This window comes from Astatotilapia calliptera, chromosome 7 (genome assembly GCF_900246225.1).
Source record: "Astatotilapia calliptera chromosome 7, fAstCal1.2, whole genome shotgun sequence".
NCBI lineage: Eukaryota > Metazoa > Chordata > Actinopteri > Cichliformes > Cichlidae > Astatotilapia > Astatotilapia calliptera.
In genome coordinates this window covers 26,899,662-26,922,768 of record NC_039308.1, presented here as the reverse complement: position 1 = coordinate 26,922,768, position 23,107 = coordinate 26,899,662, and the positions used below count along the sequence as shown (strand labels likewise).

At 39.5% G+C, this 23,107-nt stretch overlaps 1 protein-coding gene across 1 annotated transcript in view; it reads left to right on the top strand.

Annotated features, from left to right (window-relative positions):
• Positions 1–19,569, top strand: part of LOC113025907 (matrix metalloproteinase-17-like) — a 104,491-nt gene extending 84,922 nt beyond the window's left edge. The window contains exons 5-10 of the mRNA XM_026174149.1: positions 1,939–2,115; positions 4,611–4,713; positions 6,365–6,447; positions 7,108–7,260; positions 7,594–7,851; positions 17,641–19,569. Coding sequence (XP_026029934.1) covers positions 1,939–2,115; positions 4,611–4,713; positions 6,365–6,447; positions 7,108–7,260; positions 7,594–7,851; positions 17,641–17,966 — 1,100 coding nt within the window. The 3' untranslated portion in view covers positions 17,967–19,569. The remainder of the gene's footprint in view (positions 1–1,938; positions 2,116–4,610; positions 4,714–6,364; positions 6,448–7,107; positions 7,261–7,593; positions 7,852–17,640) is intronic.
• Positions 19,570–23,107: the final 3,538 nt, after the last annotated feature.

Here is a 23,107-nt window from a genome sequence, read left to right as displayed (position 1 = left end):
AATAGCACTGAGTATTTTATGCTAACCCTAAAAGTGCATACTGTTTTGTGGCAAACACGTCTCCTATGTGCATTCATATAGTCCAGTTACAAATAGTTGTATTTATGCTATGAGTGACAATGATTGAGTTATTACAAGCTATTTTTGGTCATTAAAAGAGTAAAATTAGCTTAATTACTAAATCTTGAGTGAGGGATTTGTGACTAGTTGCAAAGACAGCAGGAAGTACTGATTATAGATATTCATGCTATTGACATAGGCTGACTTTAGGGCATCCACTAAGGAGCTGTGATGTTTTTTATGGATCTTCTTGACCAAGATCAAAGCAACAGAGTCCTGTGATCCTCATCTTTGTGGACTGGAGAACTGACAGTCAGGAGAGGGTTGAAAGGTCTACCAAATGAAGCTATTAATTTCTATTCTCAGCTCCATGCCATGAAAGCATTTGGACTGATAAAAAAGCTGCTTAATGGGTCAGTGGTGAATCTGGAAGAACAAAGATTGAATCCCTAAGAATGTAACAGTCTGAAGAGCCATACTGAATACTCTCTCTCTCTCTCTCTCTCTCTCTCTCTCTCTCTCTCTCTCTCTATGTGTCTCAGTCTCTGCTTTTCTAAAATAATTTGGTGCATTCACACAATCCTTGCCTCCCTGACTTTGTCCTCAGTCATTATGTCTATTATGTCTGCTTCACGTGGACCTTAAATGCGATGACATGGTACATACTGTGCTCTGAGTCCCTGTTCTCCCTTTCTCCCTCACTCTCTCTCCCTTTCTTTCCTTCCTATTGTTCACCTGCAACATGTGCTTCTGTAGATTAGAGTTGGCATTTGCCTCCTGACCACCCCAGGTGAATACTGTAAGCACGAGTGCGTGTCCCAGGCCGTGGCCGACCTATGGTTTACTGAATGCAGACTTGCGCACATAGCCACCAAGGAACTCTGAGCTAGCTTGGTTTGACACGGTACCTCTTCATATTTTTGGAAATCTAAATCTCTAAGCCCCAGGTTCTGTCTTGCTTCACAGAGTCAGACAAGGGGTTTGGGAGGATTTTTCTTTTTATGTTTTAGCTGAAGATGGAGGGAAGGTGCTTTAATAGCCTGCAGCCTCTTTAGGTGTCTTTCCGCACTAAGATTTTGATTGGCGGCCCAGGGACTCAGGCAGTATTACCATAGTTATCTCACTATACCACACACCTGCAACACTCAGAGCTTCCTGAGCTGTCTGTCATGCCTCTCAATTTGCACCACAAGTTGGACAAAAAAAAAAGAAAAGGGTCAATTAAGGGTGCAGACCCATAGCAGAAAGGTCACATTGGCGACCATCGCTGTGGATCTCTCCAAAGCAATTTACCAAAAAGTCTTTCATGCCACCTTCTCTGTCACTGAATGCTAATGCTAATTGAACATGTGTGACCAATCAAAACAGTCTGTTGGCCATGGAGGAAGAAGCAGATTATCCATTTACACATGATCAGTGTCTGCAGCTGAAGACCTAGAACAACTTCTTTATAGCAATCTGCAAGCTGTGACATTACACATTAATTGATTATCTCGTCATAAAATCAAATGCAAAGCAGCAGTAAATCCTTCCACAAATGTACTTGAAAAACAAATGGGAGTGGTCTATTATTATTTTAGTCAACTGTTACAAAAATTAACTAATAGTTTGAGCACGATAAAGCGAGTTCTTACATATAGAAAAATGTGGTTTGTATATTATTTAAATAATGGCTATAACCATGCACGAAATACAGGGACTATAGTCATAATAGTAGCAATTTTACAGAGCATTACTTGTGTTGTGTATAGTGACCTTTGACCTTTAGAGTGCATTTCTAAAGAGGTTTGCTTTCTCTTCTTTATGTTTCACTAAACGAGGCTTTTAACAGTGCGCTTACTTTCATTTTTTGTGTAATCTCCTTTCTGTCTCTTTCAGACTCTCACGGCATGGATCTGTTTGCAGTCGCAGTCCATGAGTTTGGTCATGCCATCGGTCTGGTCCACACCTCTGCAATGGAGTCCATCATGAGACCGTACTACCAGGGCCCTGTTGGAGACCCTCTAAAATATGATCTACCCTATGAAGACAAAGTCAGAGTTTGGCAGCTTTATGGTATGTAAAAGGCGCCTGTGTGTGTGTGTGTGTGTGTGTGTGTGTGTGTGTGTGTGTGTGTGTGTGTGTGTGTGTGTGTGTGTGTGTGTGTGTGTGTGTGTCAGGGAGATGAGCCAGAAAAGTAAATTACTTTGATTCCTAACAAATTTCCATTTATTGAATCTGCCTCAGGTGTTACTGAAAAGCACAAATCCATAAACATTGAAGCAAACTGGCTGTGTAACTATGAAAAGGATCATAACAGCAAGTAAAGACAGGCATAATGATGCCAATAATGAACTAAAACACACAATTAGAAACATCAGGGTGGCAGGGTGGATAGAAATATAATTAGTGTTGGACAATAAATGATACCAACCTCTCCCGCAGGGGAATTGTAGAAAAGGGGAGAGACCAAAAAGGGGTACTGCAAATTTATAGGGTTGCACCAAAGAAGAAGAAAAGGATGAGGAGGGGCTCTCACTGACAATGAAGATAACTACAGGCTTGGGGATCCTGGAGTTTAGAACACATTTTGTGTAATTATAACAATATGTAATTTGTGACCCGGTTACACACAAGAGACAACATTTCAACAGGCATAAAATGGCATTTTTGCACCAACAAGGTGATTAGAATTAGCTGAGAACTTGACATGTGTCAGCACAGTGTGCAGCGTGTCCTTAACAACGCATTGCACATATAAAAAAGTAGAAGTAGCAGGCCTAAAAAACTATCTATAGCAAATGAATTGCACTGTCATGTCCTGAAAATAAGGAAAAAGGCAGCAAAGACCTGACACAGGACCTGCATCTGCACCTGTTGTTGGTGCATATTTGCACATTTCAGTAGGTCACTGCACCTATTTCCCATTTCCTGGCACAACATAAAGAAATGAGGGGTGACTCAAGGCCTGAAACAATATATGACCTAAATCAGAACTGCTTAATTTATTTTTCCTATTACAGTCAGCTGTTTCGTGTATTTCCATAATTATATTGAACAATTTTATGCTCCTGGCTAAGCCTCTTTACTGGAAATATAGTTTTGTTTTTTCCCATCATTAATATGAAATATGTGCTGCAGTAAATACTCACAAAATTATCTGCTTACCTGATGAATCATCATTAGTAACAAGCAGTGTCAAACATGATCAATGCTGTGAAGTCTCCGACCCTTCATAGAATCCTTCTCTGCTGGCCGTGAGTCATGATCCTTGGCTGTAATTATGTTTGTCTCGCAGTAAACTAGTGGCTGTGACAGCTCAGGAGACTGAAGATACAGCAGCCTCATCTCATGCAGGGGGCACCAATTTATGAGCTCTGCAGAGCAAGGTTATTGATTTAATGAAAACATGGATGGAGTTAATTGGACCTCATTATGCCATGTGACTTCATCAAACCTTTCCCTGATCCAGGAAGTGACAGTGAGACAAGAAAGAAAGAAAATGATGACTTTTAGAAAAACACAATCAAGTGCGGGGATAAATAATGGTGGCGTGTGATTTGAATTGCTGAATCCTGTTGAAGGGGAATATTGTGATACGTGGAAATGATCAAACTACCTCATTTTGAGATGACTTTGGATCCAAAAAAATGTTGGTGATCACAACCCCCGTGGTTATTCCTAACCAACCAATGACCAGTCCTACAAATATCTTTCTGTCCGCACTGATAGCACTGTAACCTCACATATTTATTTTAGTCATACATACTTTTGACTCCTCCATTGTTGAATGATTTGGCAACTTTTTTCTGTCATTAAAATCAAAGCTAACCCGTTTTGTTCAGACTGTGTTCTACCTATGAGTACCTGGAACAAGAAGAAAAAATCCATTGTGATCCACATTCTGTACTGCAGTAAGAGCTGCAACCATCAAGCTGATGGCATAGAGTTCAGTAGTGCAAACTGAACTCAAGGGCTCTATTCTTTTTCTACATCTTACAATTTTAAACTGTCCTCTAGAATAGTATGAGACCACATAGGTTGCCCTCAGGGCAGTTTTAATTCACTTTGAGTGATGAATCTTCTTTTGTTTCTATCTAGTTATCTAATTGTCTATCCCTGCACACACTTGCACAGGAAGTGCTTGGAAACCCATGCCACGAAGTTCCCGGTGCACAATTTTTGTGCTGATGTTAATGCCAAATTATTGGCATTAATAGGGTGACCAACCGTCCTCTTTTTTTGCACTTGCTGACTTGTAAAAGCCTATATGACATTTTTTATTTCACCATTCATTAACTGCACAGAGAAGGCATAGTTTAAATACGTTAAAGTTTTCTTTAAGTAAACAGTTTTATTAAAGTTCTTCATGACTGGTGCAAGTGTCCTCTTTTTTGGAAATCAAAATATGGTCACCATGGCATTAAGCCATTATGATCCTGTGGCAATGGGACTGAAAATGTGTCATATGAAATGTAAGACACAAATGGAGAACAAAAGAAACTAAATAAATTATCAAAAATAGTATAAGGGATTTATTGTTATTACATATGTTTGTCTTGTTTTCCCAGGTGTTAGAGACTCAGTGTCCCACACAAATCAACCAGGCAGTTCGTCTCAGACAGCCGAGCCTCCTGTCCTGCTAGATCTTCCTGAAAACAGGTCCACGGTCATGTAAGTAGAAGTATAAAAGGTATCTGTTATCTTTTAAATGCAACAGAAATAGATCTGGCACTCTAATAATAATGCAGTCCATAAAAATCACTTAATTCCTTAGTAGTTGTTTTAAGGTCTCTTTTACCTAAATTAGCTGCATTGTTTGGAAGAAGGAAAGCCAATTTCAGTATTCATTTCATCTTAATTTCATAAATTTAGTAAAGCAGGCATGATGGCCAGAGGGTCTGTGTCAATAAAACTCAAAGCACAGTTCATCTCAGGACACAACTTATTGAAATGCTTTTTGATTGAAGTGAAAACAAGCCTCAGCAGAAGCAAATAAACCATCTTCTCAATGTGCATTCTGTCTATTTATATACAGTAGTTGTGGAAAAATGGTGTTATTAAAGTCATGACAATAAATGAATTTACATCCACAGGCCTCATGCAGGTGGTATTCATTTGTTTTATTTCACTGGATTGAATCACATTACAAAGAGATTTCAGTTTTTGGGATGATTCTTTGTACATAATTGCATTGTGATTGTTTTATAATTGTATCAGGTTTTTGTTACTTCCACTGAGACGTAGTGTAATGAATCTATGCAGGCTTACATTCATTGTAAAAAAGAATTTTCTTGCGGGGAGGGGGAGACTTGATAGAACTTGTAAGGTACCAAAAAGCAAATTAGCCAAGAGTGAGCATGGAACCTTGCCCATCAAATTAAGCAATTCTCAGAAGACAGTTGGGCAGCTATCAACCTGTAGTTTCTTTAGGTTATCAAGCTTAATTAGACTGCATTTTGTCCATTTATACATTTTGAGAGTACATACACTCTCTCGCACACATCACACACACAACCTAACCACTCAACCCCAGCCTGGGGTAGCCCCCAAAAACAAAGCAAACCTGAAGAAACTTTAGTCTGAAGGTCTAAAGAGTTTAGTTAGTTTCAGATGGGTGGAGGTACAAATACAACTACACACAGTGAGGTAATGCTAAAACACCACAGATGAACATTTAGCAGCGTTTGCTCGCCAGTTTCAGACGTCCACTAGCTTCATTAATTGTTTCCTGCTGCCTTGGTCAGGTCATGATGTGTGGAAAAAGCTAGATTGGGCCCGACAAGGGCACCAATACTGACCACTGCACTGTGGTGTAGCGCTAATAGAGTTCTGAATAGAGACCTTTGTTGGTAATATAAGGCCTGGCAGGCTCTCACTCTCAGCCCTGTGGTGCTAATGGCTTCATCATTGGCATGCAGGCCACGTCAGTGATTTAAATCACTTAAAAACCTTGGGGATAAACACACCGAGGGATTTCACCATGTCAGCCTGATAGCTACCTCACTTCTTTTAGCATGGTTTCAGTGATTCACGCACAGGCACCTGAGAGGATATCAGGAACAGCTTGTGCAAAATTTCTCAGAAGGGGTCGACGCATGTCAGTAAAAAGCTACGCAATATAATCGGTCAAATAATTTTTTCACTTTTCACAACAGGAAATTTTTGCAAATGAGAGGTGAGTCATTAGAACCGAGATACAACATTTTCTGTGGTGGCTAGAGGTCTAAAGCTTTATAAATGTCCAGTTTAGAATCCAGCAGATCCTTGTTATCGCTCATTTTACGCTGTTTTTCCCTTCTTACTTTCTTCCCATCTCTCTCAGGCTGGCACGAGATACCCCAGACAGATGCACCAGTCACTTTGATGCAGTGGCCCAGATACGAGGAGAGGCCTTCTTTTTCAAAGGTACAACAGCACAAACAGTGAAAGAGATATGCAAAGCTGCAGAGCTATGAGGGGAGGGAAAATAACCCAAAACAAAAAAGAAAAGAAACGAGAAATTAGCCAAAAGAGCAGCAGTGGAGAAAGAGTCAAATGAAAGAAGTGAGAAAGGGAAAGAGAATGAGAGCGAGGTGGTAGTTGTAGATACCCGACTGAGCCAGTTGAGCCCTGCTGAGAGACTTCAGTATAAAAATTACATCACCCTTTCATGCTTGCCCTCTGGAGGAATGACCCCTAGCCTCCCACTGACAACGGAAACAAGAAACAGACTTGCATACCTTCTGCAGTAGCAGTGTTAGTAAAGTCTACTGAATTTTAACGATGTTTTTATAGAACTTTTTAATATAATTTGTTTTTGTTGTCACACTTTAAAATCAAGGACATGGAACGTTTGTAGATAATTAATAGAATATTTAGATTTATCTGTAGCTCTTAGCAGCCTTTAATAATTGTATTATGTCTTCCTGCCACAAATATCAAACCTTTCAAACTAGGGCTGCTCCTTGTCACTTGTAGGTCATTGCTTGTTGTGTTTCTTGTACACTTTACATGATTAAGTCTGGAAGGACATTTAGAGCAGAAGTAATAGTGTTGTTCCTCTTATTTTGAACCTGTTCTTCATAGGGAAATACTTCTGGCGACTAACAAGAGAGAAGCACCTGGTGTCTCTGCGTCCTGCTCAGATCCATCGCTTCTGGCGGGGCCTCCCAACCAATCTGGATAGTGTGGACGCAGTGTACGAGAGGCCTGGGGACCACAAAATTGTATTTTTTAAAGGTACAGTATCAAAAACATTGGAAGAGAGCAGGTGGGATTTTTAAGGAAATTGTGTATTTTGTAAGTCTATGTGAGTAGGAGAGGAGTTAGGCAATGACATTTAAAGTATTGAAAAGAAGGACATAAACAAGCTACAACTTTTGAGCTACCACTGTGGTTAAGACTACACAAAAAAACTACACAAAAAAACATATGTGTGCGTTTTGGTTTTTTTTAAATTTAATTATTTCCTTTCATTATTTTCTTTTCAAATGTATCCTCTCAGATGTCTTTTCTTTATAAAACATCATATTGGTAAGTAGGTTTTAACTCGTTATGTTTAACTTTCTTTAGGTTTAAAATACTGGGTATTTAAAGACAATATTGTGGAGGAAGGTTACCCTCGTCCCATCAGTGACTTTGGCCTACCGTTGGAGGGTGTGGACGCTGCCTTTGTTTGGCTACACAACGACAAAACCTACTTCTTTAAGGACAACCGCTATTGGCGATACGATGACCACCTGAGACGAATGGACCTGGGCTACCCTAAGGACAGCAACCTCTGGAAAGGGCTGCCATCACAACTTGATGATGCCATGAGGTGGTCTGATGGTAAGTAATCTTTTTTTTTTTACACAGTTTTGCCCGCCCATCTTATGTGGATAAAATGATGAAAAAGAGAGGCAAAGTTGACACTGGCACAGTTGTGTCCTTGGGCAAGATACTGAACCCCAGACCTTCCCTGATGGATGCACTGTTGTATGTGTGGGTGCATGTGAGTGCATGTCCTTGATAGATAGCGGATTGCATGTACAGAATAATGATGTGACTTTGATTAGAATTGCATAGCACAGTATGCATACCAGTTGGTTAACCATTTACTTTACTGTGAAATTTGACATGGACATCTTGTCCTTATCCAAGAGTTTCAACTAAAACAAAGTCAGCTGAGCACTTTGTTTTAGACACTGAAGTGTTCAAGTGCTCTAAGACAGAGCTAGAGGTAGAAGACGCAGAACCTAAAATTTCTTTCTGCAGTGCTTTACAGTGAGTGATGATAATTTGAAATTTAAGAAAAACACTAAAGAGTTTATTTCCTTTAAGGAAATAACCATATGTTTGATAATAAATCTGCAAAGCAAATTGTTTACATCATCCTCAAAAAAAATGATCAAAACTACACCTTAATCAATCACCCAGAGTCAGAATGTCCTCAGAGTAAAGCCAGTGACATATTTTTGACCGCTTCTGTCTTGATTAAAAATTGATTATAAAGACACTCTGATTGATTAGATTCAACATATAAATGATGAATTGCCTGTCAGTTTCTTTCAGTGAAAAATGATTACATTTCTCTGAGAAAAATAGAGTCGTAACACTCCACCACAGCATCAAACCAGTAGTCTGCTGTGCTATTTTCTAAGCCTAAGGCAAGACTATGCAACACCGTTCTCAGGGGAAGTCCTTAGACCGGAATAAAGTTTGAGAAGAATATGAGACAACAGAACAATTAGGCAAGTTAGGAATGCAGCTTCAAGTCTTGGATGAAATTTTAGGCCTTGCTATTGGCATAAGGATGGCAGTGTCATTCACTGAGCCAGTCACTCCACCACTTCCATTCAGAAGTATGTCTTGAAATGTCACTGAATAGTTCGTCGTGGGATTTTTTTTACGCAATGTTGTGGTTCCTAGTTGATTCCCTCTATTAGGAGCCCTTTACTTTTCTTTAACATATGCAAAAAGCAAACTCTTAACACGTTAGCATTGCCTTCAATACAACTATGTAACAAAAAAAAGTGTCATGAGCCTCAGTAAATCCTGATCTGTCAGATGGCAGGGTCAGGATTTGGTGCAAACAACATGAAAGCATGGAGCCATCCAGCTTTGTAGCAATGATTCAGACTGGTAGTGGTGTAATGGTTTTTTTTTTTATGTCTTGTCACACTTAGGGACACTTAATATCAACTGAGCATATACCCTTTACACGCAGTGTAGGTATTTGTTTTATAGCTGATTCCAGCAGAATAACATGCAATGTCATAAAGCTTAAATTAGGTCAGACTGGTTTCTTGAATTTGACATTGAGTTCACTTTACTCAAATGGCCTCCGTAGCCATTAATAGGACACCTTTGGGATGTGGTGGAATGGGAATTTTGCATCATGGCGCTGAAAAAATCTGGAGCAGCTGTGTGATGCTATCATGTCAATATGGACCAAAATCTCTGAGGTATGTTTCTAGCCCCGTGTTGGATTTGTACCCCAAAGAACTGATGCAGGTCTGAAGGCAAAAACCACATTGTTTAATTTTTAAAAAATACTGTAGAGATATTATAGATTGCTATAAAATCAAATGTACAGCTTTGTAGTTCACAGAGAGAGTATCCTTGTGATTTTGGTCCTGTCTTACCTTCTTCTTTTGCATTATAAATGTTAACATTTATCATTTTAAGTCAAATGTAGACAAATTGCTGTGACTTTTTTAATTTACCCTTCCCAAATAATGTTTCCAAGCTCACCTCATCAGCTTCAAATTCCTCATTATCTTTATATTTTACATAAATAACTACCTGCAAGTGTGCATTACCAATTCTATTCAATTTCAGTTACATTTTATTTAGATGGTTCCATCCCACGACAGAACACTTAGTATTGTTTGACAATGACCCTACAATAATAAAGAGAATACGCCAAACACTTGGTGACAGTGGGAAGAAAGAATTCCCTTTTAACAGGAAAGAACCTCGAGCAGAACCAGAGTCAGGGAGGGGCAGCCATCTGCCAACACTGTCGTTGAATTTAAGTGTCGTTTGGCAGAATATGGTTATTTTACCAAAACCTTTTGTTTTGCTTATTCTTCAGTCTTAAAATGTATGCTTCATTCTTACATGAATAATGTAAGACTGCCCTCTGGAGTACTCACAGCCAGTCATGTTGTAACATCCAGGCTGTTTTTTGTCCAGCTGACTCCTGTAACCTGCGGTGCAATTTGTGATCTATTATTTCTGTCATGGATCTTTCAGAATAAGTGAAGCATGTTCCATGGATTTAAAAATTTAAGCATGTTCTGGGGATTAAGTGTTCAGATTCCGAGACAAATCAAAAGCCTAATACGTGTCCTTTAAGAGTTTTCATTATTCACGCAATGCATTTTGTTCCACCATTTGCTCCTATTTGATTTTAGTTTATTTATATTTGGCATTCCTTGGATGCATCCATGATTGTTTTGGTGTGGCTGTAGGATACAGATTAGAAGAACATTTGCATTTGTTTATTAATTTGTTTAATTTTTTTCATGTGTCAATAGAGGGTTGGGAGTTTGTTTGTTTTTTTAACCTTTATCTGTTATTGACGTTGCACACATGGTCTTGTCTGCCAACACTGCTTCATATTCGCAGTGTCAAACCTTGGAGCTTGCCCAGTGTAATCACTTTGTATAGCTCCACTGTACCAGCTGACTCAAGGTCACAACACATCACTCCTGCATCTTGGTTAAGAGTTGTAAAATCGCCTGAACACCATGTGTTCAAACAAAAGCAGCAGTTCTTTTCTGTCAGTGTATTAGGCTCTGGATGGTGCTTGAGAGTGTTTTTGGATTTTGAAAATCCATCAAAAAAGCAGACACTTATTTTTAAAATTTGAGAATGCTCAGTGGAAGCCAGGATGTCTCTAACCAACCCTGCAGCGCATGTAAATACAGCAAAGCTCTTTTTTCCCTGTCAGTGGTCTGTGTTCTGTCTTCCAAGCTTGTAGACTCGGAGGTCTCTGAGCTCTTTGATGAGTTTACCCACATGTTTGTATATTTGTGTGTGTGTGTGTGTGTGTGTGTGTGTGTGTGTGTGTGTGTGTGTGTGTGTGTGTGTGTGTGTGTACACATAAGGGTACTTGTTCTTCCTCTGCAGAATTTTCAACAAGAAACAAACCTTCTGCTCCCTGTTACACCACCCCATGCAAGTGCAGTTTACATGAAAGAACACTTGTGAATGAAAGGTGTTCACACGTGTAAACAGGTTAGTCTAGATAGAGTTTACGGGGTGGTTATGAACCTAAAACAGACCATACTCTTCGATGCTGTCTCCTTGTGAAGCATCTACAGGTTGCCACCCACCCTACTTGGCAGATTTGGCTCTCTCTGATTTCCTTTTACTAAAATTGAAACTCAAGTTGAAAGGCTGACACAGGGGAGAAGATCCAACTATCTTTGCAAAAATTGCCAAATTTAAATCCATTTTGGTTTTTGCTTTTATAGTCGCAGTAGTGTGCCTTGATCAATTTTCATAATTCTTAAATGGTGCTAAAGCACTTGCTTGGATGAAGATTGTTTTGGAGGGTTTTTTTGTTGTTGTTGTTGTTGTTGTTGTTGTTGTTGTTGTTGTTGTTGTTTTTATCGTTTTGAGATAAAAGCAGTCAAGTTGGAAACCCATTTGCCTAAATGCACATATACAAACCATGGGACCTGGGAATTGAAGTCACATCAAAGCCTGTTCTCGGTTTGTTTCACCATCTCAGTGTGAATAGACAGGAAATAGAGATTGAAACAGACAAAGGGAAAGAGAGTGATACGACACCAAAGAGGAAAGAGGACACGTGGTGACATCTTGCCATAAAAATTATTTAGAAATACTCGAAGAATGTGTAAGTAATAGAGAATATAAGACTTCAGGACAAAGATATTAAAGTTGTTAGAAATATAGATTCATTCACGTGATACGAATTTTAAAAAAACAGGTAATGACAGTAAAACCATAGAAAATGGTTGAAAAATGGAGGGAAAGAGGACATAAAGTCTATAAATGCTTCTGTAATTCTAAAAACAATCATAGCTGCTGACATCAGTACAGCACTCAGGAATAGTCTTGCCTTTTATGGATTTGATCTTAGACTCAAGTTCTCAGAAACCAGCTAACACTATATCTGCAGTACTGTCAAATTAGTAGAGTCAAAATATCAACTTGAGTTAAGGCCTTAGTCGCACAGGCCTAGAGACCACTGGATAAGTAAAATTGTCTTTTCCCCAGCTGTTGTTGAACAGCTCATCAAAAGCCTTGTTATGTGGTCACTATCGAATGATCTGTTTCTGCTTTGTTGTGCGCTTTTCAACTTTCAGGCTTCACAGACAGTCGGCAAGTGTTTAGGGACAAGTCGGTGTGTTGCATGCTGTCTGTGAGCCTTTTGATGGAACCCCATCTACCTCTTAACAAGCAGTTTCACCAAGTAACTAACCATTTGCCAATCAGGGGAATATGAGTATGAACTTTGGCAGGGCAGTCTTTATTTTTTCAGCCTCACCAAAACTATCATGGTACATAAATGCTGATAAGTGTGGATTATTACACAGCCAAGAATTGCAGTGACTAAAAGCAGCATTTACTCAAGAGCAGTCATTAGGGTAAATATGAGACCAATGAGACCAATTATATTTGTGTTCAGTTTTGCCAGTTCATTGCATAATGTCAGACATGCATTATTTATTTATTTTGTTGTTGTTGTTGTTAATGAAAAGGCCAAAACTAATGAAACAATAGTAGCTAAAGGTGTTAACTGTGAAGACACTCTGACATGCTTCATTCCTTTGGTCCATGGAGCTGTTTTAATTGTTTTTAATTGAGAGCCACACCATTACGTGCACTATCATTATCATGAACTTTGGCAGGGCAGTCCATCTTTAATCAACCTCACTGACACTATGAAGGTACACAAGTGCCGATTAGTGTGTTCTAATACACAGCAAAAAATGGTTGTGAATAAATATTACTATTTATTCCTGTTTCAGAAAAGATTTGCTAAGCAGCACAAAGGAAGTTAAAGTATTTTTAATTGATTAATAAAAGAAATTACATGCCTAGTGAGCATTAATGGCCTTGGGGGCGAGAGACTCACTGGGAAGCTTGAGGAATGTGTTGTGGGTTTTCATCTTTTTACACGATTTAATTACAAAAGTATAACAGCGTCATCCTTTGATTCACATATTTCAGAAGATGTCCTTCAAGATAAGTTACTGGCATAACATATCATATAAATCACCTAATTAGTTTACACCCTTTATATAGGTGAAAATTACTACGAGTCTGCATAGAGTCACAAGCTTATATAACCTATAACGGTGGATGAAACTTAAAGGGTTCACTGTCTTCATGAACTTTATTTGTTCTGCACAGCTCATGACTCATCTTCAGTCAAAGAAGCTGTATTATTAGCCAGAACTCAGTGACATGAAGTGTATTCTCCAGATTCTGACAGCTGTAGGACGCTTGATCTCTGAGGGAAAGAAAGAACAAGTTGAAAAAGACAAAGTGACATTAAGCCCTACTGTACAAGTTTGATCTTCCAATAACTGTGACAGAGGAGAAAGTAGAATGTGTACTATATTCTCTTTGTGAAGATCAAAATGATACTTAAAGTTAGAAAGTGAGGACATGTTTGAAAGGTGAAGACCCTGTGGCCTACGCTTTTTGCAAACAGAGAGCTGCTTTAGGATTGTAATTTGGCTGTGTAGGTAGGGTAAAGATTGGGAGTACTCAGAAGAATTAAACTCCATAGGTGTGTTTCCATGCACGATAGTGCATCTTGGGCTCTTTATTGTACTATGCTGCAGCTAAGTGTGAATACATCCTCATGATTATGCACAGGAAAAGGATTACTAGGTGCTGTGAGCCTTCACCCACTTAGAGGAAAACTGCTAGACCAGCACAGCTGCCACATCAACTTGCGTTGCACTTTTTAGGCATTTTAATTGTTCTCATTACCCAACACAAACACAAACTACAAAGCAAAAGCATTTATTTCAGGAGCAGCACTATTATAAGAATGAGGATTTCTTGTAAAAGCTGTGGGTCTTGCCACATTTTTCCATCTAGGTTTCGACCTGAGAAAATGTAGAAAATGGAGGCAAAGCGTCCTGGGAGTACAGACACTCATCCTTTTATTTCACTTCAGAAATTGTGTTTGACATGAAAGCTGTTTGGCATGCATTTTTAAGGACAATGCATGGATATGAACATTAGTGCAATAACCAAAAACATACAGTAAGTGACAGCAATGCAGGCAGTACATTACTTCAGATATACACTCACTGGCTACTTTTTTAGGTACACCTATTCAGCTGCTTATTAACACAAATATCTAATGAACAAATCACATGGCAACAACACAGTACATGTTCAACACGAGCTGCTGACGTTCAAAATGAGTATACGCATAAAAACAGGAGCAACAGTAATACAACCAAGTTATGCAGAAAATGCGTCGAACCTTGAAGCAGATGGACTACAGCAGCACGACACCACACTCGTGTCGGCCAAGACAGGCTTACCAAAATTGGACATTAGGAAATTGAAAGAAGCTTGACTGGTGAATTTTAGTTTGGATTTGTTATCGACAAGATGAAAATATGGATAAATTCCTGCCTTTTTTAGGCTGCTCCTGGTGATGTAATCCTGTGAGGGATATGGTCTTGGCACACTTTAAACCCTTTAGGACCAACTGAGCATCGTTTGAATGGCACAGCCTACCTGAGTATTGTTGCTGACCATGCCCATCCCTTTGTGAGCACAGCGTACCTGTTCCCTGAGGTGATAACACACCATGTCACAAAGCTCAAATCATCTCAAATTGATTTCTCAATTATGACAATGAGTTCTCTGAAGTAAAATGGCCTCCACAGCTATCAGATCTCAATCCAGTAGAGCACCTTTGGGATGTGAAGGAACGAGAGATTACATTATGAATATGCAGCTGAAAAATCTGCAGCAACTGTGTGATGCTATCATGTCAATATGGACCCAAATCTCTGAAGAATGTTTCTGGCACTTTCTCTTTATGCCACAAATAATTAAAGCAGTTCTGAAGACAATATCAAGCATTTTCTATTATGGCTACAGGTCCTATATGCCTTAATAAGTCCTTATCTTTTGTTGTTATTGTCTTTCTTCTCATTTCCCCACTTCCTCCAACACTTCCTCACACACTGTGATAGAATAAGATGCGGTTTAGGTATATATACGTCTGAATAAGCATTCACAGACAAACACTATTCACTCCGGAGTTATGAAGCTATAGCTCTTGGAGCTCTTCTGCACTTGGCGAGCTCCAAGGCCATTAACAATGGGAAAACATTTTTCACTTTGCTCAAACTCCTTCACTTGTTTATCTCTTGCCACTTACTTATTAATGAGCCACACCATTATCACATGTTTACTTCCCTCTGCTTGTTTGTCATAGTCACTGGTTAATAAAAAAAATTCATAGGAATCAGGTGAACAGCCTTGGAGGAGGTGGGCGCCTTCACGATAACGAATTCAGTCTGTGGGAGATCAGGAAGCTTATTATGAGTTTGTAAACTACAAACGTTAAGCACATATTAATGCATTCATTCGGAGGTGTTAAGTTTTTCATTTAATTCTGTAATTCAATTTTTTTTGTCTCAAATGAACACAATTTCAATGAGTGCATTCACTATAGCCGCATCAGAAATAGAGCAAGAAAAAAGAACGTGCGAGGAAAATATTGCCCACAAACTTTGTATGTTATTATCATTCATAATACCACATCTGATAAACCCTGAAAATATTTGTCATAATGGCACTCAGCAAAGTGGCATTTACATCAGAAGCACAGTGCCAATGCCCATTTGGTATTCTGGTGACTCTAATTAACTTAAGTGCCTTGTAGTGAATAGACAGGCACAGTGGTGGGTATATCAGTAGCAATCAACTGACAGTTCAATTATTATGTCAAGAGCACCCATAAGGCATTGCTATGGTCTGAACAGCAAAGGCAAATACAAAATCCACTTTATACTACATACCCAGTGCATGTCAGTTTTACTTAATTATTTCTTCAAAAGGATCACATGTTAATATCTAATATGAAAGTATAGTACATAGTTTGCGTGCAAGGAACCAGGCATTCTTGTAATTTTTTTATAGTGATCTTGAGCAGCAGTTCTCCAGGATTTCTGAAGCTCTTTCAGAGTTTTTACTGCAGATGAACAGTAAACGAAAGTCTCCAAGAAACAGTAAATCCATCAAAGACCTGACTGAGGACCTGAGTGATTCATCTGACCCCTCTGTTGATCCATGTACTGTTTGCTAAAGCCTCATCAAAAATAGAAGATTGGAAGGTTGGCTGTAAAGAAGCCATTCTTAATGAAGGCAGGAAAAAACTGAGGTGTGACAAATTATACAAAAAGTGCGCTGGAAATCAGTGGCAACAGGTCGTTTGGAATGATGAATCCAAATTTGTAATTACTGGTTCAAATCTTATTGATTATCTACAGAGGAGGACAGAAAGGTACAACAGTGATGATCAAATGTGTTATGAATCCAGAAAAGTACCATCAGATTTTGATCCACCATGCAATACCATGTAGAGAGAATCTGATTGGCACATTGACAGCTTCATTTTTCAGCATGAAAATGATCCCAAGCATACTGCTACAACAGTAAAAGCATACCTGGATAGAAAAACACACACTGTCAGTCATGGATTGGCCTCCCCACACCCCCAGATCTCTTATTGTAGCTATATAGGATCATCTTGAAAGAAAGAAAAGGCAGTCAGCATCCAGAGAAGAGCTCTGAATGAAGCTGCCTAAGATATTTCAGGGTGTGTTGAAGAGTAAAAGTGGTCATGCCAAATATAAATTTTCAATATTTGACTTTCATTAGAATTATACAAACTCTGTTTTTGCCTTATATACTTTCCATGTATATTTTCATGAGTCCCATTTTTACTGGTTTGATTCATGACTCTTAAATAAAATTTGAAATGAAAGTACATTTAAAAAATTACCTGTTTCACCAGTTACTTCAGTGCTGACAAAGGTAATCGGAGCGATGGCTGGAGTATGACCACCAGAGTTTCCAGGAGACAACTTGCATAAATAAGCATGCCGTCTTTCATATCACATGGATATTTTTGTTAAAATCAAGCAAATTTGCATTTCTTTCCACAGTTTTTTGCTGTGGTCATTTAGTTTGTATATAAATGTCATTTTTTCTGAGACAGGTTTATAGTTTTTGTGCTACGGTCCATGCAAGTTTGTAAACTGCAGCGGAGTTTCCTCTCCAAGGCACACTGGTGGAAAACGCAGCTGTTATATTAAATTAAATGATATAATTTTCCATGATGGATGTAGACACCTGGTTCACACACATTCTGGTTTATCAAACAGATGTACTGTGGGGCAAGGTAATAAGTGAAAATGCTAAACATAAACACTTAGCACGCTGGGTACAAATTATAGCCCTTGGTGTTTAATGTGTTCTCTGCTTATTGAGCTTTGAGCGAAGAGCAAAGACAATTCTGAACTGCCATTAGTATAAAGTCTAGTATTGTATTCTTTTATCTGTAGTTCATGCACACACACACTAATCCCCACCTTCTAATCTGTGTCTCCGAAGGCTCGTCCTATTTCTTTAAGGGGAAGGAGTACTGGCGAGTGCCAGGCAGCGACATGGAGGTGGAGGCAGGATACCCCCGCCTCATCGCAACGGACTGGCTGTTGTGCACAGAGATGCAGTCGGACTCTCCGGACACACAGCCCAAAAGCACAGAGACGAGAGTCAACGTGCACCGCCACCCAGACCACGCAGAGAACGGATACGAGGTGTGCTCCTGCACCTCTGACACCGCCTCGCCTTTAGGCGTCCGCCCATCCCCGTCCCTCGTTTGGCTGCTGCCGCCTCTCTGGACGCTCTCGCTGGCTCTCCGCTTTGAACTGCTATGATGCTAAAGCATGGGACAGAGGGCCAGTGAACAAACCAACAACTGGAAAATATTCTTCTTATATAATTTAGTATCTTTTTGCTCTAAATTTGCTGTTATTTATTTATCATGACTTTCAAGGGGCACTGCCATCAAGCAGTCATTCTTATGGGCATCACCCAGCTTTCAGTGCTTTACAAGCTGTTTTCATACATGCACAAGAGAAGAAGTGAGGAGATTCATCCGGTGCATTGTCATAATTTTTCTTCATGCAGCAAACAGATACTTCAGGTACTCTGCTTTTGGAAAGGGAGCAGGACACATAAAGCCAACTAACTGTAATCCACTGGTCAGTTACATGTACTATTCTCACATGCACCTAATCAGACATCGCATGGACTTTGTTTTAGTGAGCTGGCTGGGTACAGACTGTTTATTGTCTGATCCATGTAAAATGCTTGTGCTCAGTTCAGGGCCACAGTGCATGTGTGAAAACAGCTTCAGCAAATGATTAACGGCCAAATCTCTGCAAAGGAAAAATTGTAAGTGAATAGAAATGTTTTTTAAGTTTACAGCAGCAAATCATCACATGACAAACATACTAAGTTTATTTTGACTTGAAGGCAAGTGCAAAGGAATACACCCATTATAAAAATGAGCACTGATCCATTATCAGCCCAAAATTTGTTTTAAATAACCTAAACCATGTTTTCTTTTTATATTCAAACTCAGATTATAACCAGCTATGTACATGGATTGATTTTGCTAACTTTATTGTCCCCAATGGGAAATTGGGGACAATGCAGCAGTCTGTCCATACACAGAGAGACAAAAACAAACATCACACACACAGATTTTAGTACCACAATACATTTTCTATGCCAAAATAATAATGGTGGTGTTGCTCTGACCACCTACAGAACTCACAGTGATTTTCTGGTGTTAAAAATTAGTTCCAGTTTGCAACAAGACCTGTAAATTATTCAGAATAAAAGGAACACTTTCTGAAAAGATACACTACTGTTGAATTTGCAAGTAAGTCATTTTTCTGCGTGTTCACAAGCACTGCTGCTTTCCATTCATCTCTATTTTACTCAAACTGGAGAGATAAAACCAAAACTACCTGCAAGGCAGCATAGCACCAGAGGTAAACATGATTTTTTTTTTATTTGTGGAACCGACCTTTTAATAAACCCCACTGCGTGCACACATACGAACATCCTGTGCTCTCGTGTGCTTGCAACGAGCATTAATGTTTGAATGCTCCTACTCCTGCTGTGAGAGGTAGACGGATGCATGGATGAGTAGGTGGACGGACCAGTTTCCATGCCTGAATCATCGGACTAAGTGAGGAACAGCTGCTCATTTTCACCTCTGGGTTATAAGCATTCCTTCCACTCAGTTTAGTTGTATCTACTATTGAAATCAGTTTATAATTCAGTATCTTTTACATTACTTTGATCAGCTCATAGAGTTCAAAGAGTGGTTTTTTTGGTGACTGACAGTTCCCTGTAGCCCCGCTGAATTTATTCTTGCTGTAAAGATATATTTACCTATAGACTGATATATTTGAGTTGAAGGGTTCTGCAGCTGTTGCATCACTAAGTGGACTGTGTATATTTTAAGCTGTGTTTTCTATTGTAAAATATTTTTATAGGAAAATAAAAAACATATCTGTGAATGACTTCTTTTTTTTTCTTGTCACACGAGTGCCCTGTGTTATTTTGAGTGCTTATTTCTGCTACTGTGTGGACCGAGTGTGTAATTATTTTTGTGTTTTTGAAGAAAAGCCCAGGCTTGAAGACAGACGATGGTAACATGACAGCTTGCAGACACCAACTGGGAGCTGCTCCCCCTCTGTCTGATGTTCTTAAATGTGTCTTCTCTTGTAATGGTCAGTGCTGTTCATCAGGAAAACAAATCACACCTCACACTTACGCCAAATGGGTTTATAAAGAGATCTGCTGGCACAGAGGATTACGCAGTATATCCGTGTTTCTTGAGGAAAGAGTATCAGAGGAAGAAAATGTCACAAATCCGAAAATATTTACCACCTCAGATACTTCGAGCGAAGAGATCAAAGTCAACAGGATGTCAAGTCTGTCTAGTCCTGAAAGACTCACACGCATACACGTACATGCATTTCACCAGCATCCTCATCATACAGTACGCAGGCTCAAACATCCACGCCTGTGTTAGGGTTTCCATTTGTATGAATGTTTGTTTGTGTATTCCCCCCAAAGGCTACGGATGCAGTCCAACCCCAAAGAATGCAGACCCGTAACTTTTAGTCTGTTTTGAGGTAAAATGAAGTTTAAAAGTTTAAAAAGTCACTCATTCACTTTTCTGCCAACAACAGCATTTTTCCTTCCCTTCTCTTGACACACTCCAGTGGTATTAATTAACTGGTGTGGCTCACCAGCCACTAGGAGAGCACCTGCACCCACAGGCAAATGCAGCAGGGATGGGTCACTTTGTGTGTGTGTGTGTGTGTGTGTGTGTGTGTGTGTGTGTGTGTGTGTGTGTGTGTGTGTGTGTGTGTGTGTGTGTGTGTGTGTGTGTGTGTGTGTGTGTGTGTGTGTGTGTCCCATTTGGGCTGATAACAATGAAAGTGGCTATTCAGATGTATTTGATTTAGTATTATTGGAATATGGTTGTTTAAAAAAACCTAGGAGTTATCGTCCACGCAGCGTCTTCTACCGTTGAGATATGGCACTTTCACTGCTTAAGCTTCCAGATGGGCCCGGCAGAACCAATCAATAACCCTGTAACTAAAATATTCAAGACTGGATGAACTGCTTGCAAAGCTGAGACCTGGCAGCGGTCTGATTTACAGGAAGAGCACATACAGTAAAAAGAGAAACATGTGGAGACAGATTGCTGTAGTTGACTGATAAAGTGGTTAGAAAAGGGCAAACTGACACCCAGAAAAAACATCATAATCACCAACAAACACAGGAAAAGACAAAGAGATGTTAAGGTGGGGAGAAAAATTAAAATCCAGAGGGGCAATGGCAGAGATAAGGAAGCGATTTAGCACATAATCTGCATCAGTAGTCGTTCATAGAAGCAGCACAATTCTGTTAATTACTACTTGGGCCTAATTTTTTATTTTCATTTCACAAACAAAGGAGTGATAAACCAGGTGTTCAACTATTTTATCTAAACAATGGACGATTTTTCTAAAAAGTTGAAGGTGAAACCTAAAATGAGTGCGTCTCAGACTTTATGAAAAAAAATGTATGTAGCTACTGCGATATTTGTGTACTCCTGCTTTGAAGACTTGTCTTTAGGATTTTGGCCATTGCAATCTTGCTGTCAGGAGCAAAGGGTACAGCAAATTATGGAGCACCCATGTGATATCACCATTTCAATCACATTGTAGCTAAGCCTCAAACATACCCTGCATTATAATCTGCTGTGTTTTAAAAGGAAGTGTAATTAACAATATGTGTACAGAAGAGGACTTGACACTAGTGATTCATACCACAAACACGTAGGGCAGATGTTGTTTATGTACCAAAGATGGGTCACTTTAACCTGTTGCTAAGTGGTTGCTGGGCAACATGATGTGTTGTAATATATCATCTCATAATTCAGCTTTTGTGGCGTTAGATGAAATGTTACTGTTGTGAAATTAAAACAACAGAATTCTGTGTTGTAGATACATCAATATTAAAAGCAGGTAATTTTAGCCAGTTGCTAGGTGGTTGCTGGGGATCATGATGAGGTCATAATATCTGATATAGATAAGAACCTTCAGGGGCCTAAGATGTACCTGTGTGCCAAGCTTGGTTGCCCAACTCCTGATGCTGGTGGAAGAGTTTGCAGACAAACAAACAGCCAGAAAGAGTTCCAGGAGAAGTCGTGTTGTCATCTCATAGATGAGTCGCCCCCTGCTGGCCACAGAAATTAATACAGATTTAGGGCATATTCACACTGGCTTCATTTTTCAGACGATAGACTGTATGTTTTTGACATGAGGGGCTACATTCAGCGTTTATACAGTTTATGATGCATCTACAATGCTGGCAACAATCCCTCATCAGACAGCAAAATTATGCACGCACAGCTATCGTGACTCTGTAATTTAGAACTGGGAACTATAATAGATGTTGACAACAGAGAGTTTGGGGATTTTAACCATCTTCCTTCTTACTGCTCATATTTCTTGTGTTTTCTTTGCTCCTTTTAGCTTCTTTTTCATGATGCTCCCATAACAAAAAGATCCAAGTACTAATCAACAAGAAACATCCTGTAAAATCACAATTTCTAAATGGCATCCTCAAAACTATAGGTGGTTGTGTTCAAAGAGATGCTGGTTGTTAGATCTATGACAAGATGCCGCAAGGAGAAAAGGGCATTGTGAAGCAAGTTTTTTTGTTTTTTATGAGTTTAATTTGAGTGTGTGAGAGGAGAGTGTGTGAAATCTTATTCACTATAAATTCTCCACCAGGCTCCTACCAGCGGCTTTTGACTAAGCCCACACAGAAATGTGCTTGTGCTTATTTCTGTGTGTGTGTGTGAAGGTTTTTAGCTTTCAGGATAGCCCTCTGTGGACTCAGAGGTGGTGGTCATGGGGAAGAGGAGCAGCAAAATGGACTGGGGCTGTCCATTTTGCATTTCGCCTGTCCTCTCTCTCTCACACACACACACGCACACACAACACACACATCAAAGAGCTCAGAGCAGGGCCACTGAATCAGGCACAGGTGCTGAATACACAACACAGACCTCTAAACACCTGACAGGGAACAACATCTGAGTCACTGGAGATGGTACAAGGTAATGGGATGCCTAGGCAGTTGCTTTGGAACCACAATGGAAATCTGCATGGAAGGCATTTGAACTGGTAACAGCCTTTATAAAGGATAAAACCCCTTAGACAGATTCAGCACATACAGTCTGGATTTAAATGACCATGAAAGATTCATGAATTGCAAATCCTAATATCTATCTCTGTCACGCCCTCAGCAAGCTGGACAAAATGATGAGCATTAACTGTGTATTTAAATATCTAAGATACTCTTTTGGTGGCCATGGAGGGTTATCTTTATTGGAAATGACACTAGAAGGTGTTTGCACCTGTTTACACTGACTGTGGCCCCGTAGGTTGAGCTCAGTCAGTCAGTTAGTTTGAAGTCTAAAATGAGGCTACGACCA